The following is a 12,292-nucleotide window of genomic DNA, read 5'->3' as shown; positions in this document are numbered from 1 at the left end:
GTTACTTTTTTTTAATAAAAATGTTTCTTTCTCTTTCGTTGTGTCTTCCAGTGTATTTTTTATCCTGATACCTAAATATTTTAATCCATCTTCCTTCCATACGAATGAGAAAGAATCAAATAATCCTTTAGTACAATGTACATTAAGTGGAAGAATTTCTGACTTACTCCAATTTATTTTATAACCTGAAAATTTTCCAAATGTATCTATCAACTCTAGCAAGCATGTAGATTCTGGATTTCTCAAATAAAGCAGTATATCATCTGCATACACTGAAACTTTATATTCCCAATCTGTACGGGGAATATCCTGTATCCCCTTTGCTTGTTGAATGTCTAATAACAAGGGTTCTAATACAATATTAAAAAGCAAAGGAGATAATGGACAGCCTTGTCTAACCCCTCTCTGCAAATTAAAACTCTCTGATAAATTATTATTAATATACAATCTTGCAGCAGGGGAGCTATACAACATCTGAATCATTTGTATAAATCCCGAACCTATACTAAACCAATCTAATGCTTGATACATAAAAGTTCACAAATTTAGAAATTGACTTAAAATATTTCCAATTTGAGAATGTGTAACTCCTTTATCATCCTTTATTGCAATAATTTTTGTCCTTCTTTTCTTTGCTTTGAGATAATTTGCCAATCTTCCCACCTTATTTGAGTTTCCATAATACAGAGTTTGTTGGGAAAACAAATCTTTCCTTACCAGTTTTGAAGATAATTCATTATATTTACCTTTTGCTTTTAATAGAGCCTATAGAGTACCATGCTCCCATTTATCAATCAATTTAGATTCTAAATATTTAATTTCTTTTTCCAAGTTAGAGTATTGCTTTTTAAATTGTTTTCTAATATAAGCAGAATATGAAATAATATTCCCTCTCATGGTAGCCTTAAAGGCATCCCATAAATTCTCCAAGGAGATTTCATCTGATATATTAAGTTGGAAAAATTCATTAATTTTTAATTGAAATTCTTCAAGGAATTTTGTATCCACAATCAATGTATTATCAAATCTCCAAACAGATCTGCTATACTCTTGTTCATCTAATTGAAGTTCAATCCATATACCAGCATGATCAGATAAAATAATTAGATCTATGATATGCAGATTCTTTCCATTTTTAAACTTCTTAGTGCAATGCTTACTCCTTATCAAAATCTCCATGGCTTTGACCCCCATTATTGTGGCCACAGTAAGCATGCAAGCTCTGGCGGCTCTTCCATCCATGATGCTGCTCCTGGCCCTTCTACAGTGTTACAGCCAGTACTGCTGTCATTCTCTATCTTTTTGTAGAGCCAACACTGGCCTCATCAGGAGGCGCAATCCAATGGGTTTTTTTTCCTTTTTTTTGGTCTGTCTAGGTCATGACCCCAAATGCAGATTACTGTATATACGGGTTTTTGTCTAGTTTTTTCAGGAATTGGCTTATTTTGGATGAGTAACTTTTTTTTTCATTGGTTCTGCTGCAGCACAATGGGCCAATTACAAATGACCTTAGGGACTCTGAGGTCATTTGTGATTGGTCCATTGTGCCCCAACTGAACCAATGAAAATTCACAACGAGACCGGGTCTGGAACAGCCAGCATGAGATGGACCGCGGCAGAGGAAACTGCAGCGGAGGACCTGAGTGACTGTTAAAAACGCTCCAGCGCCGACAGTCCTCTGCAGACAGTAATTAGCTTCTAAAGTTAGTCCAAGAAGTCCAGGGAGATGCCGGACGAAGGTGGAAACAAGGGAGAAATATGTCAGCCTTTGGGGGGGGGGGTGCTACAACTACAGGGCCGAGGGCAACTGCTCTGTTTACCCTAAAGGCCCTTGTTAAAATACATGGGAGGAGGGGGTTATAAGAGAGGGGAATATGCCGGACTGAGGGTTATGGAGGGGTTGAAGGGGAAAAAATGATGGGCCTGGAAACAGGAGAAGGCGAGAGATGGTGAACAGTGGGATGGAGGGAGGGAAAAGAAAGGGGGAGAAGGTCTTAGAGGGTGGTGTGGAGGGAGGGGGTATAGAGATATTAGATAGGAGGGTAGTTGGGAAGAGAAAGGGAGAGATGATGGACCCTGGGGTAATGGGGAAGGAGGGAGAGATATGTTGGATGAAAGAGTAGTTGAGAAAAGGCAATATGGTGGTTCTGGGGATGGTGGGATCTATTGTTGCAGCTGCTCTTTCATTCTTTGGGCGATCGGCAGCATGACTGAAGTAAACATGCTGCCTTTCACTGCTTAGAAGCTTTCCCTCTGCTACTGCTTCCTGTCCCCACTTAATAATGAAGCAGTAGCAGAGGGAAAAATTCCAGGCCTGAAGAATGCAAGAGTATCTGACTTTTTATTATTAGTTATTTATTCATTTTATTAATAAATTTACAAGCATCCACTTGTTCTGGAAATACAGAGAATAAAGAATTAAAAAGAAGAAAAAGTCTAACAATATCCTAAAATAACAGGGCTCTTTTTACGAAGCCACAGTAGTGATTTAACGCGCGTAATAGCACCCACTAAACTGCCTGCCGCACTAGCCGCTACCGCCTCCTCTTGAGCAGGCGTTAGTTTTTTGGCTAGCACGGGGGTTAGCGCGTGATTAAAAGTCATGCGCATTAAAACCGCTACCGCGGCTTCGTAAAAGGAGCCCTTAATCTCTTCCTCAGACCACAAATATCACTGGAGGGGGGACACAAAAAGATAAGGAGATCAATTAAAGATATATAGTAATTAAGGTATATGCTTAACGGGTTATAACATCATCTACAATTAAATCATCCCTGTACTTTCTGGACCAGCTTCTTAGTATCTAGAAAGGCCTTAAGCTGCTCTGGAGCAAAGAAGGTATATTTTGTCCCAACTTATTTGACAAGACATCTACATGGGTAACTTAGTAAAAAAGTAGCTCCCAATGCCTTAACTTCTTGTCTCATGTTTAGGAATAATTTCCTGCTTTCTTGAGTGGACTTAGTCACATTAGAGTAGACCCTAATTCTCTGTCCAAGGAATAAGGCTTGAGAAAAATGAAAAAACATACGCATCACAGAATTTAGGTCTTGTTCAAAAACAAATGAGATAAGGAGAGTAGGGCGAGATTGAATTTCTAAAGATTTTTCCAACAAATCAGATAGGTTATTGATATCAATTGATTGTAAGTTCTCAGCTCCAGAGGTATTTTCCAACTTCTTTTTTTTTTCAGGAAGATAATAAATGCGGTTTTTGGGCAGCATTGTTTCAAGTGGAAATGTTAAAATTTCAGACAAATATTTTTTGAACATGTCACCCGGAGTTACCCCTGAGGAAATTAAGCAGCCTAAGGTTTAACCTTCTGTTAAAATTTTCAATTTGTTCAACTTTTCTTTAAATATAAAGTTTGTCCTTGACCAAGCTCCCAGTTAAATGTTGAAGAGACGATACTTCTTTATTATTAGGATTTTTTATATTATTATTATTAGGATTTTTTATATACCGCCTATCAAGGTTATCTAAGTGGTTTTACAATCAGGTACTCAAGCATTTTCCCTATCTGTCCCGGTGGGCTCACAATCTATCTAACGTAACTGGGGCTATGGAGGATTAAGTGACTTGCCCAGGATCACAAGGAGCAGCGTGGGGTTTGAACCCACAACCCCAGGGTGCTGAGGCTGTAGCTTTACCCATCTGATAAAGCCTACTGGTTGTTTCCTTTCTAATAGAATCCACGGACATCGTTAAATCATCTATTTTACTCACAACCATTGAAACCATTGAAAAATCTGAAGTCAGTTTGGTTACTGCAGTTTCCAGCCTTTTTGGCATACTCCAAACTCCATCTCTCACTCCCTGGCTGACCCTAACATCAGTGTTGGATTTCAGCTTAGCTCCCTCTTCACGCATCTGTACCAACCCTCCCTGGATTGGAGAAGCAACGGCGTCGCTGTAGTCCGACGTCGGCCACAATGGAGGCAGGGTAAATGGAGGAGACAGGAAGCCCAGAAACTCTGGAGGCTCCTTTCTTCGAAGTGAAAGCAGGCAGCTCAACTCCGAATGCAGATGGTGAGCTTGCCATGAAGTGGTCCATCCTAGATCTTTTCCTTGAGTGCTGATCCACAAGGTGGATCGTAGCATCTGGTAACTATGATTTGGATTATTCCTCCCAATGTTCATCACTTTGCATTTGTCCACGTTAAATTTCATCTGCCATTTGGATGCCCAGTCTTCCAATTTTCCAAGATCTTCTTGCAGTTTTTCACAGTCTGCATGTGTTTTAACAACTTTGAATAGTTTGGTTTCATCTGCAAATTTAAAAAAGGTTTGGACAATTTCCTAGAGGAAAAATCCATAGTCTGCTGTTGAGACAGACATGGGAAAAGCCACTGCTTGTCCTGGATCGGTGGCACGGAATGCTGCTACTATTTGGGTTTTTGCCAGGTACTTGTGTGACTTGGATTGGCCTCTGTGAAGACAGAACCAGCTCGCCTTTATCCACATGTTTATTCACACCTTCAAAGAAGTCAAGCAAATTGGTGAGGCAAGTAATAGTAGTTGCAGCAATGGGTAACTTCTTCCTTCTGTGTCAGCTCAGACCTTTCTATCCAATTCTCTTGTCACCCAGTACTCATACCTTAAATGTACAGTGCTTCAATAGCTCACAATTTTAAAAAAAGTAGGATATGAACCCGAATCCCTTGATTCACAGCCCACTACACTAACTACTAGGCAGACTTGCTTTCTGCTTTAAGAATGCTGATAACACCTATAGGTGTCATATAGCCTGATATCCCTTTTCAGTTTCATTTTTAGAAAGAGGGAGGGAGACAGCAACCACTCGGGGATTAAGGAGGTGCCATGCCTTAAATCTTCCAGTGGTCAGCTGCTCAATTAAGAGCCCTTTATTGTACCTTGGTCATGATTGAAATAGGTTTAACTTGGGGCATCCTTCTTTTCAGACTTAGATGTTTCTTCCCTTTTGGTAATTGCTGTTGGATGTCCTGATTTTGGTCCCTCTCTAGTCTTGCCCACAACATGCTCCCTTGCTATTTGGACATACTGCAGTGTTGGATGTTCCTTTTCTGCCTTTGCAAAATTGGGACCTGGATGTTTCTAGTACATGGACATCCATTTGGGCATGTTGAGACGTCCATATGCTTCAAAAATAAGTGCTACAGTAACATATAGTATATGACAGCAGATAAAAGCATGCATGGTTCATCTAGTCTGTTAAAATCATGCAAATAATACATATGCATAATGTAAAAAAGTATTGCCAATCATTTTATTATCTTTTTTTAACATTTAGGATAGGCCTTTCAAACATGAATCGTTAACACTTACTGCACTTACTGCAGCAGCTCTGCAAGATCACATTTTGCATGATCTTCAGCTCCAGAATCTTTCATTATCCAGTCCATTTAGAACAGACATAAGAACTAACAAAACCAGATGCAAAATGGTGAACAAAGTAGTAAGACCAGTAGTGGACACTGGACTAAGAAGGAAAAATGTATCCCAGCACCAGAATAAAATGAAAGATGATTCAGAAGAGGAATATGTTCTGGATCCTTGCCCTCCACCATTATCTTTAGGTATTTTTACAATATTTTAAATATTTAGTAACTGGTTGTCTTGTTTATAAAAGCAAAATGTTATGAAAATTTAATATTTTCTTTTCTTCAAGGACAAATAGGCATAATATTCCACGTGTGAGTGACATCATCCATAGAACTTGGTACGGAAACTAGTAAGTGCACTGTCACTTTAAATCTTTATAATCCAAGTTAATAGTCCCTAATGAAATAATTGAGATAAGTTGGCATTAAATCAATATATAATAATTCTTGTGTAATAGGTGTACCCTCAGTGTGATCATAAAAGCTAACGGTACACTGGCACAGGTACTAGAGTTCCAGGTTTAAATATGTTTCAAGCAGGCAATTTTTCACATCCTGCTGCACACCATCACGGGCGTACACCATGTGCTTCAAATAATAAAGTGGCAATTCTAAAACGTTTACTATTACAATTTACATTATTATTTATTTTGTTTGTTTATTTTGTGCTAACTTATCAAAATTAAATGTTCCAACTCGGCGCAGTTATTTGTACTTATCTGGGCTAAGCTCTTCCCCACTCACAATCTATGATTCACAAAGATCCATCAATCAGCACTTCCCCGTATTAAAGATTCACATCCAAATGTCTTCTGTCTGGATTTGCTGCAAATCCAGATAGAAGACATTTTATACCGGGAAGTGCCAATTGATGGAACTTTGCAAATCATAGATTGTGAGCGGGGAAGAGCTTAGCCCAAGACAGCCTGCACATCAAATTGGAGCTTGCTCACCCCAGGTTCGTCCACTAGTGGGTAGAGTGCAGGCTGAGCGGTTCCATGGTGGTGTGACGGGGATTGGAGCCAGACTGCATTCCTCCGCCAGGCATCTGCACAGCGTGTCCAAGAGTAGTGGAGGTCTTTGGCCATGGTGGTCAGGCCAGGGGTGCAGTCAGAAGAGATAGAACCCAGGTTTCCAGTTTTCTGAGGCAACAGATCTCCCTGTTAGCAGTTTCTGCTGTGACTGCAGTGTGTTTCCATTCAGCACAGATCACAGTGAGTAAAAAGCTGACAACCTATATCAAGATTTTGGGGGTCTTAAAAAGGAGGTTTTAGGAGGTTTCCCTGCATGCCCTACCCATGGCCACCTCTAAAATCCCCAAATCACCATTTTTAGTGGGTTCCTGTGATTTTCCCAGGCTATTCTTAGTCAAAATCGGCACCCATGGCAGCCATCTTGGATATTTCCCGATTTGATTTTTTTTTTCACCTTCTAAGCTTTGTTTTTACAAGAAAGCTGCATAGATGGCCTCCCCAGGGTAGGATTGGATGGATTCATGCCTCATTTGCAATGGACGGTGGTCAGTTGCGCAACTGCATTCTGTGTGTGCTGCGGCCCAAGGAGGGGGGGAGTGTGATTTGTCTGGATGTGGTGCATTCGGACCCCGGAGAGGGTCTTCTAGTGCTTTCTGCCCAGACTCCCACGAAAGTAGTGTCGGGACCCTGGGGAGTGCGCTGGCATCATTTTGCGAATCGCAAGTGCAGCTTTGGCTATTTTACTTACAAATCTCCAAACAGGCTAAACCTGATGTGTAGTGCATGGCTCCCGCTGCGGAGGATGTCTTTTCTCCAGGATTTTGTAGTTGTGCTTCTCAGGTGTATTTAATTAAATTTCTGCCTGATTCCCTTTCGCTGGACTTTGTACTGGACATGGGGATCCCTGCTCAGGGGGATCAGGATTTGTCTTCTTGCCTTTCTGCCTAAGTGCTGGTGCATAAGACCACTGTGTCCGCAGTTCCGCCAGACACTTTTCCCAGCCCTCTGCTGTCACAGGGCAGATCGGTGATGTTCACTGTTATGATGAATCTGGCGGATCTTCAGGATCCAGACCAGTGCAGAGACGGTTTTTAGGAGGACTGTGCTGTACATAAGAACATAAGAATTGCCGCTGCTGGGTCAGACCAGCGGTCCATCATGTCCAGCAGTTCGCTCCCGCGGCGGCCCTTTGGTCAAAGACCAGTGCCCTATCTGAGTTTAGCCTTACCTGCATATGTTCCGGTTTAGCAGGAACTTGTCTAACTTTGTCTTGAATCCTTGAAGGGTGTTTCCCCCCTGTTTCTGAATTGCTGCAGGGATAGTAGCTGCAATGGAACAGCCGGTCGCTGCTGGAAGTTGCCTCATTTCCTGATCTTTCTATCCTGGGTCAGATTCTGGTAGATTTCTGGTAGACCCCTAACGGTCCCTTCAAATGTGCCCCAGCTCTGGCACGGCTTCCTCCCAGGGCAAATGGACAGAACAAGCACTTTTCTCCCCTGAAGAGGAGATTCTTCGGTGGTGCAGGCCACCAAGCACACATCCCTCCACAGTGTTGGGGGTTGGTCCTGAAGGATGTCTAGGACCGACGCATGGGATTTCATCCGTAAGGGTCTGTTTGATTCAACTGTGGCTGGTATCAAAGCAGCGACAGACATCTCTTCGTAGCTCAGGTGTGTCATTCCAAGCTGCGCCATGTTCCTGACACTGTGGTGCTGCGTGCTTTGGATTTTTTTCCTCCGTAGTGGGCGCCTGTTCAGTCTCGGCTCACAGGATGCTCTGGATTGGCAGTGGTCTGGTGATTCATCTTCTAAGGCTACGTTGAGCAGGTTGCCATTTAAGGGCCTGTTTCTGTTCGGCAAAGGTCTGAATGAACTTATGGCCAGTGTTCAGGATTGTTCCCAAGGCATTTCCTGGGAGCCGGTCCCGCCCTCCTATGATTTCAGGATGTTCTAATTTTTGTCCCTTTCGGCATTCCCATCTGTACACAGGTTCTTCCTCAGGACAGCGATCCTCTTCGTCTGCCTGACCACGGGTCCATAGGTCTAGCCATCAGCAGTCAGTGATAAGATGGTCAGCAGCTTCAGCTAGGAAATAGTTCTGACACGAGGCGCCAGCTCCTCCGTGCATCTGGGGGAGGTTGTTGGCCTTTCTGGCAGAATGGGAGACCACTGGGATATGGATGTCCTCCGATATGGCCACGAATTAGAGTTTCTCTGTCCTCTGCCGAGTGTTTTCTGGTTTCCCCTGTTGGCGGCCCCGAGAAGGTGGTTTGGGTGCAGGCCACAGTCTGCAGACTTTTGGATCTTGCAGCAATTGAACCCTTGCCAGAGCGAGACTTGGGCCCTGGGAGATACTCAATTTACTTCATCGTTCCAATGAAAGGTGGTCAATGCGGCGCTGAAAGTGTCCCGCTTCCACATGGAAATGGTGTGATAAGTAATAGCGTCGGTAGAACTGGGGAGAGTTTCTAGCCTACCTAGATCTGACAGAGGTGTATCTCCACATTAAGCCTGGATCTCAGAAATCTTCCTGTGCAGCCTTCGACAATCAGCAGTGTTTCTGCCCCACCCAGTATTTCTTTTCCCGAAGAGGTGACAAATTTGCTGGGGAGAGATGATACTAGCAGAGCAGGAGTTGCTGAGAGCTCCCTGCAAGGGTCAGGAACCGAAGCTGTGCTGCAAAGTTAGATATCTCTGACATTGGAGATTGTGGGGGGTGTATTGGGAGCAGAGATTTCTGAAGTGCGTCAGGACACTGGTGGAATTTCCTCTTCAATGGTAACTGTTTCAATTCCTTCTTTGGTCAATCGCCCCTCTGTAATAACTTAAGATGTAATCTGGGAAGCTCTATCAGAGACGGCAAAGATATTCCACAAACTAATGTGGAGGATCTTAACAAGAAATTTACCACTAATCAATCTGTGAATGAAACTTTAATTAAAGATAACTTGAGGGGGGTCACGTGATATAGCAGTGCTGAGCGGTAGCTTCTTGCTTGAGCTCTGACCCTCACCCGCCTAACTTTGCTCTTTTCTATTGCTTTTTCTGCCTGCCATGCTTTATTTTGGTACCGGAGTGTGGAGCTTCTTTCGCTGCATTGAGGGGGGCGACTCCTATTCCTGTTTCTGGACCCGGGCTTGAGTTATGCCCATAAAATTGGCACGACAGGCAAAGACTCCCAAGCACTCCAGCGCTGGTAAGATGGCGTCTGCGCCTCCTGGGTCTCCGACGGTGGTAGCTGCTGTTAAAGAAATGACGAGGACCATCTCGACCGTGATTGACGATCGCCTTTCTAAGCTGCAGGCAATGGTGGAAGATATCCGCGATCGCATGGAGCGCCACGAGCAGTGTCTGCAAATGGCAGAGTCCCGTATCACGGACTACAAGGACGGCGCGACAACCATGGAGGTGCAGGTGCGTGCACTGGAGACGCACTGTGCCACCTTTCACGCCAGACTTGAGGACCAGGAGAATCGGGGACGTCGCAACAATGTTCACCTGGTGGTCCTCGCCGAAACTGTAAAAGATGAGGAGCTTTGGGGGATTGTTGAGTGATGGCTCCCCAAAGCTCTTGGCCTCCTTCCCAAGGGCCCGAAACTGCTGGTAGAACGGGTCTACCGCTTGGGACTGCGGAGGGAGGGAGATGGCAGGCCGCGACCTGTAATCGCCCAGTACCTTAATTTTGCGGACAAAGCCAAGCTGATGACCCTCTATAGAAAGAAAGGAGCACTGGAATATCAGGGGGTCAAGCTGTTGCTCTTCCACGACTACTCAGCGGAAGTTGCTGCACGCCGGCGTGCCCTGACCCCCTATTTCTCTGAGCTCCGCAACCGGGGGCTGAGTTTCATCGTCCAGTTCCCGTCTCGGGTCCGTATCGTGGGCGCGGGAGGGCCAAAGATCTGTGAAAGACCTTAAAGCCTACCTACAGAGTTTGCCCCTTCTGGCTAACTAAATCCTAGTGGAGTTGATCTGCAGTTGCTGAGCCTTTGGGGTACATCGCGGCCTTTTCCACGGCGTTTCACTGCCTTCCGTGGGGGGCTTCACCTGTTGCTATTTGCTGCTCTTTGCGGATGTGTTACACCTCCCCTTGGTCATTTTTCCCTGGTTTGTGTTGGCAAAGCGGGCCCTGGGACTTGAGGCTCTACGGGAACTGGGGCTGGAGGTACAGCTAGAGACTTAGACTTGAACATGATGCCTGCTGTGGAGTTCTTGCTGTGTGGGGTCGGAGAGGACGCGGGAGATTGCTTCAAGATGCTGGGGCCCATGACTGTTTGTTTCCCTCCTGTCTGCCTCTCTGCTGCTCTGCACCTAGGCCCATAGGGGCTCCTCTAGCTGCCTTTTTTGTCTCCCCTGTGGCCTGTTATGTTTGTTTTCCGAGTTGGAGTTGGGGGCTTTTTTCTTTCTCTATTACTGCTGATATGTGGGTTGTAGAAATCTTAAGTGGACATTTCACCGTTCTGTCTTAGGTTGGGTTGGGTGGGGGTTGGACGTGGGCTTGTTTCTTCTTTTTATTCTGGACGGGATGGGAGAGATGGGCTGGGAATCGGTGGGTGGGTGGGAGTGTGTTTGTCGGGTTGGGTGTATGGCATTGCTTGGGATTCTAAGCGTGGTCCTGCTTTGGCTATGGGGTGAGTCGGGGGGGGAGTGCTGGTTTGGGTGGATGAAATGTGTTGTGGTTTTCCCTTGAGTGTCTGCGGGAGTGTAGAGTTGTCATGTGGTGGGGATGGATGACTGAGCGGGAGTTAGGGGGTGTTGGATGGCTGGGTGATTGGATTTTCTCTACTTGTCCCAGGAGGTCCAGCTGGGAGGCCCTTGGAGACCAATATATACCTGAGCATGTGTGTGGTTTGGTTTTCTGTACCTCTCGTGGCTACGGCTGATTTCACATGTATCACGTTAAATGTAGCTGGTATCAACTCCCCGGTGAAAAGGACAAAAGTTCTCTCCTTTTTTGTGGCGGGAGTGGGCCTCTTTGGCTTTTTTGTAGGAGGCTCATCTTACGGCATCTTACAGCGAGTGAGCACCGCAAGTTGGCTAGAGACTGGGTGGGGGAGGTTGTCTCTTCCTCCTTTTCTTCTAAACAACGGAGTGTTGCTATTCTCATTCATAAAGGGCTCACGGTGGTAACGCACAAGGTTCTTCAGGACCCCCAGGGCCATTTTGTCATCTGGGCCGGGACATTGTCTGTCAAACCCGTAGTGCTTTGTAATTTATATGCCCCCAATGTGCCTTCTTTTCAGGTATCCTGGCTCACCTCATGGCACTGCCTAATTATGAACTCATTGTTAGCGGGGACTTCAATATTACCAATGATCCCTCCCATGATTGTAAGCCACCTCGGGTGGTAAGGAGGGACAATGAACGCCTGGGGGTGAATTTTCTGATGGGGGAGTTGGATCTTCAGGATGTGTGGCGTGTATATCACATCGGAGAGGTAGATTTCACCTTCTTCTTGGGGGTGCACCATAGTCATTTGCGTTTGGATTACATCTTGCTCCCCTCCCGGTCTATTGGGCAGGTGGTGTGCGCCCGAATCCTGGATGTCCCGTTTAGTGACCATGCGGATGTCCTGTTGACTCTGAGTTGGGGTGGATCCTCACCTGACTGCATATGGCGATTCAATCCCACTCTATACCTGGATGATGCCTTCCATACTTACCTTATTGAGGAATGGACCAAGTATAAGCAATCCAATGAGGGGAGTGTTCTTTCTGATACAGTGTTCTGGGAGGCTTCCAAGGCATACCTTCGGGGATTTATCATAGCATACACTAACCGCAAGCATAAATCGCGAGATGCTGAACTCATGTCGCTTGCGAAAAAAGTAGGTCTCACCATTTGCAACATCGCTCTGACGAGGCCCATCAGTCATATCTTAGCTTGCGTAAACGCATTGATGCTATCCTTACCGATAGAGCCTTGACCCACATCGATGTCTACAAGTATAAACTCTATA

The 12,292-nt window shown here is 44.9% G+C and overlaps 1 protein-coding gene across 1 annotated transcript in view; it reads left to right on the top strand.

The window, feature by feature from the left end:
- RNF32 (ring finger protein 32) overlaps positions 1–12,292 on the top strand; it is an 82,447-nt gene that overhangs the window by 15,626 nt on the left and 54,529 nt on the right. Inside the window, exon 3 of the mRNA XM_033931613.1 lies at positions 5,273–5,558. Within this exon, the coding sequence (XP_033787504.1) occupies positions 5,273–5,558 (286 nt within the window). The remainder of the gene's footprint in view (positions 1–5,272; positions 5,559–12,292) is intronic.

This window comes from Geotrypetes seraphini, chromosome 2 (assembly GCF_902459505.1).
Source record: "Geotrypetes seraphini chromosome 2, aGeoSer1.1, whole genome shotgun sequence".
Classification (NCBI taxonomy): domain Eukaryota; kingdom Metazoa; phylum Chordata; class Amphibia; order Gymnophiona; family Dermophiidae; genus Geotrypetes; species Geotrypetes seraphini.
The sequence above is the reverse complement of the archived record's forward strand: the minus strand, read 5'-3'. Positions and strand labels throughout refer to the sequence as shown.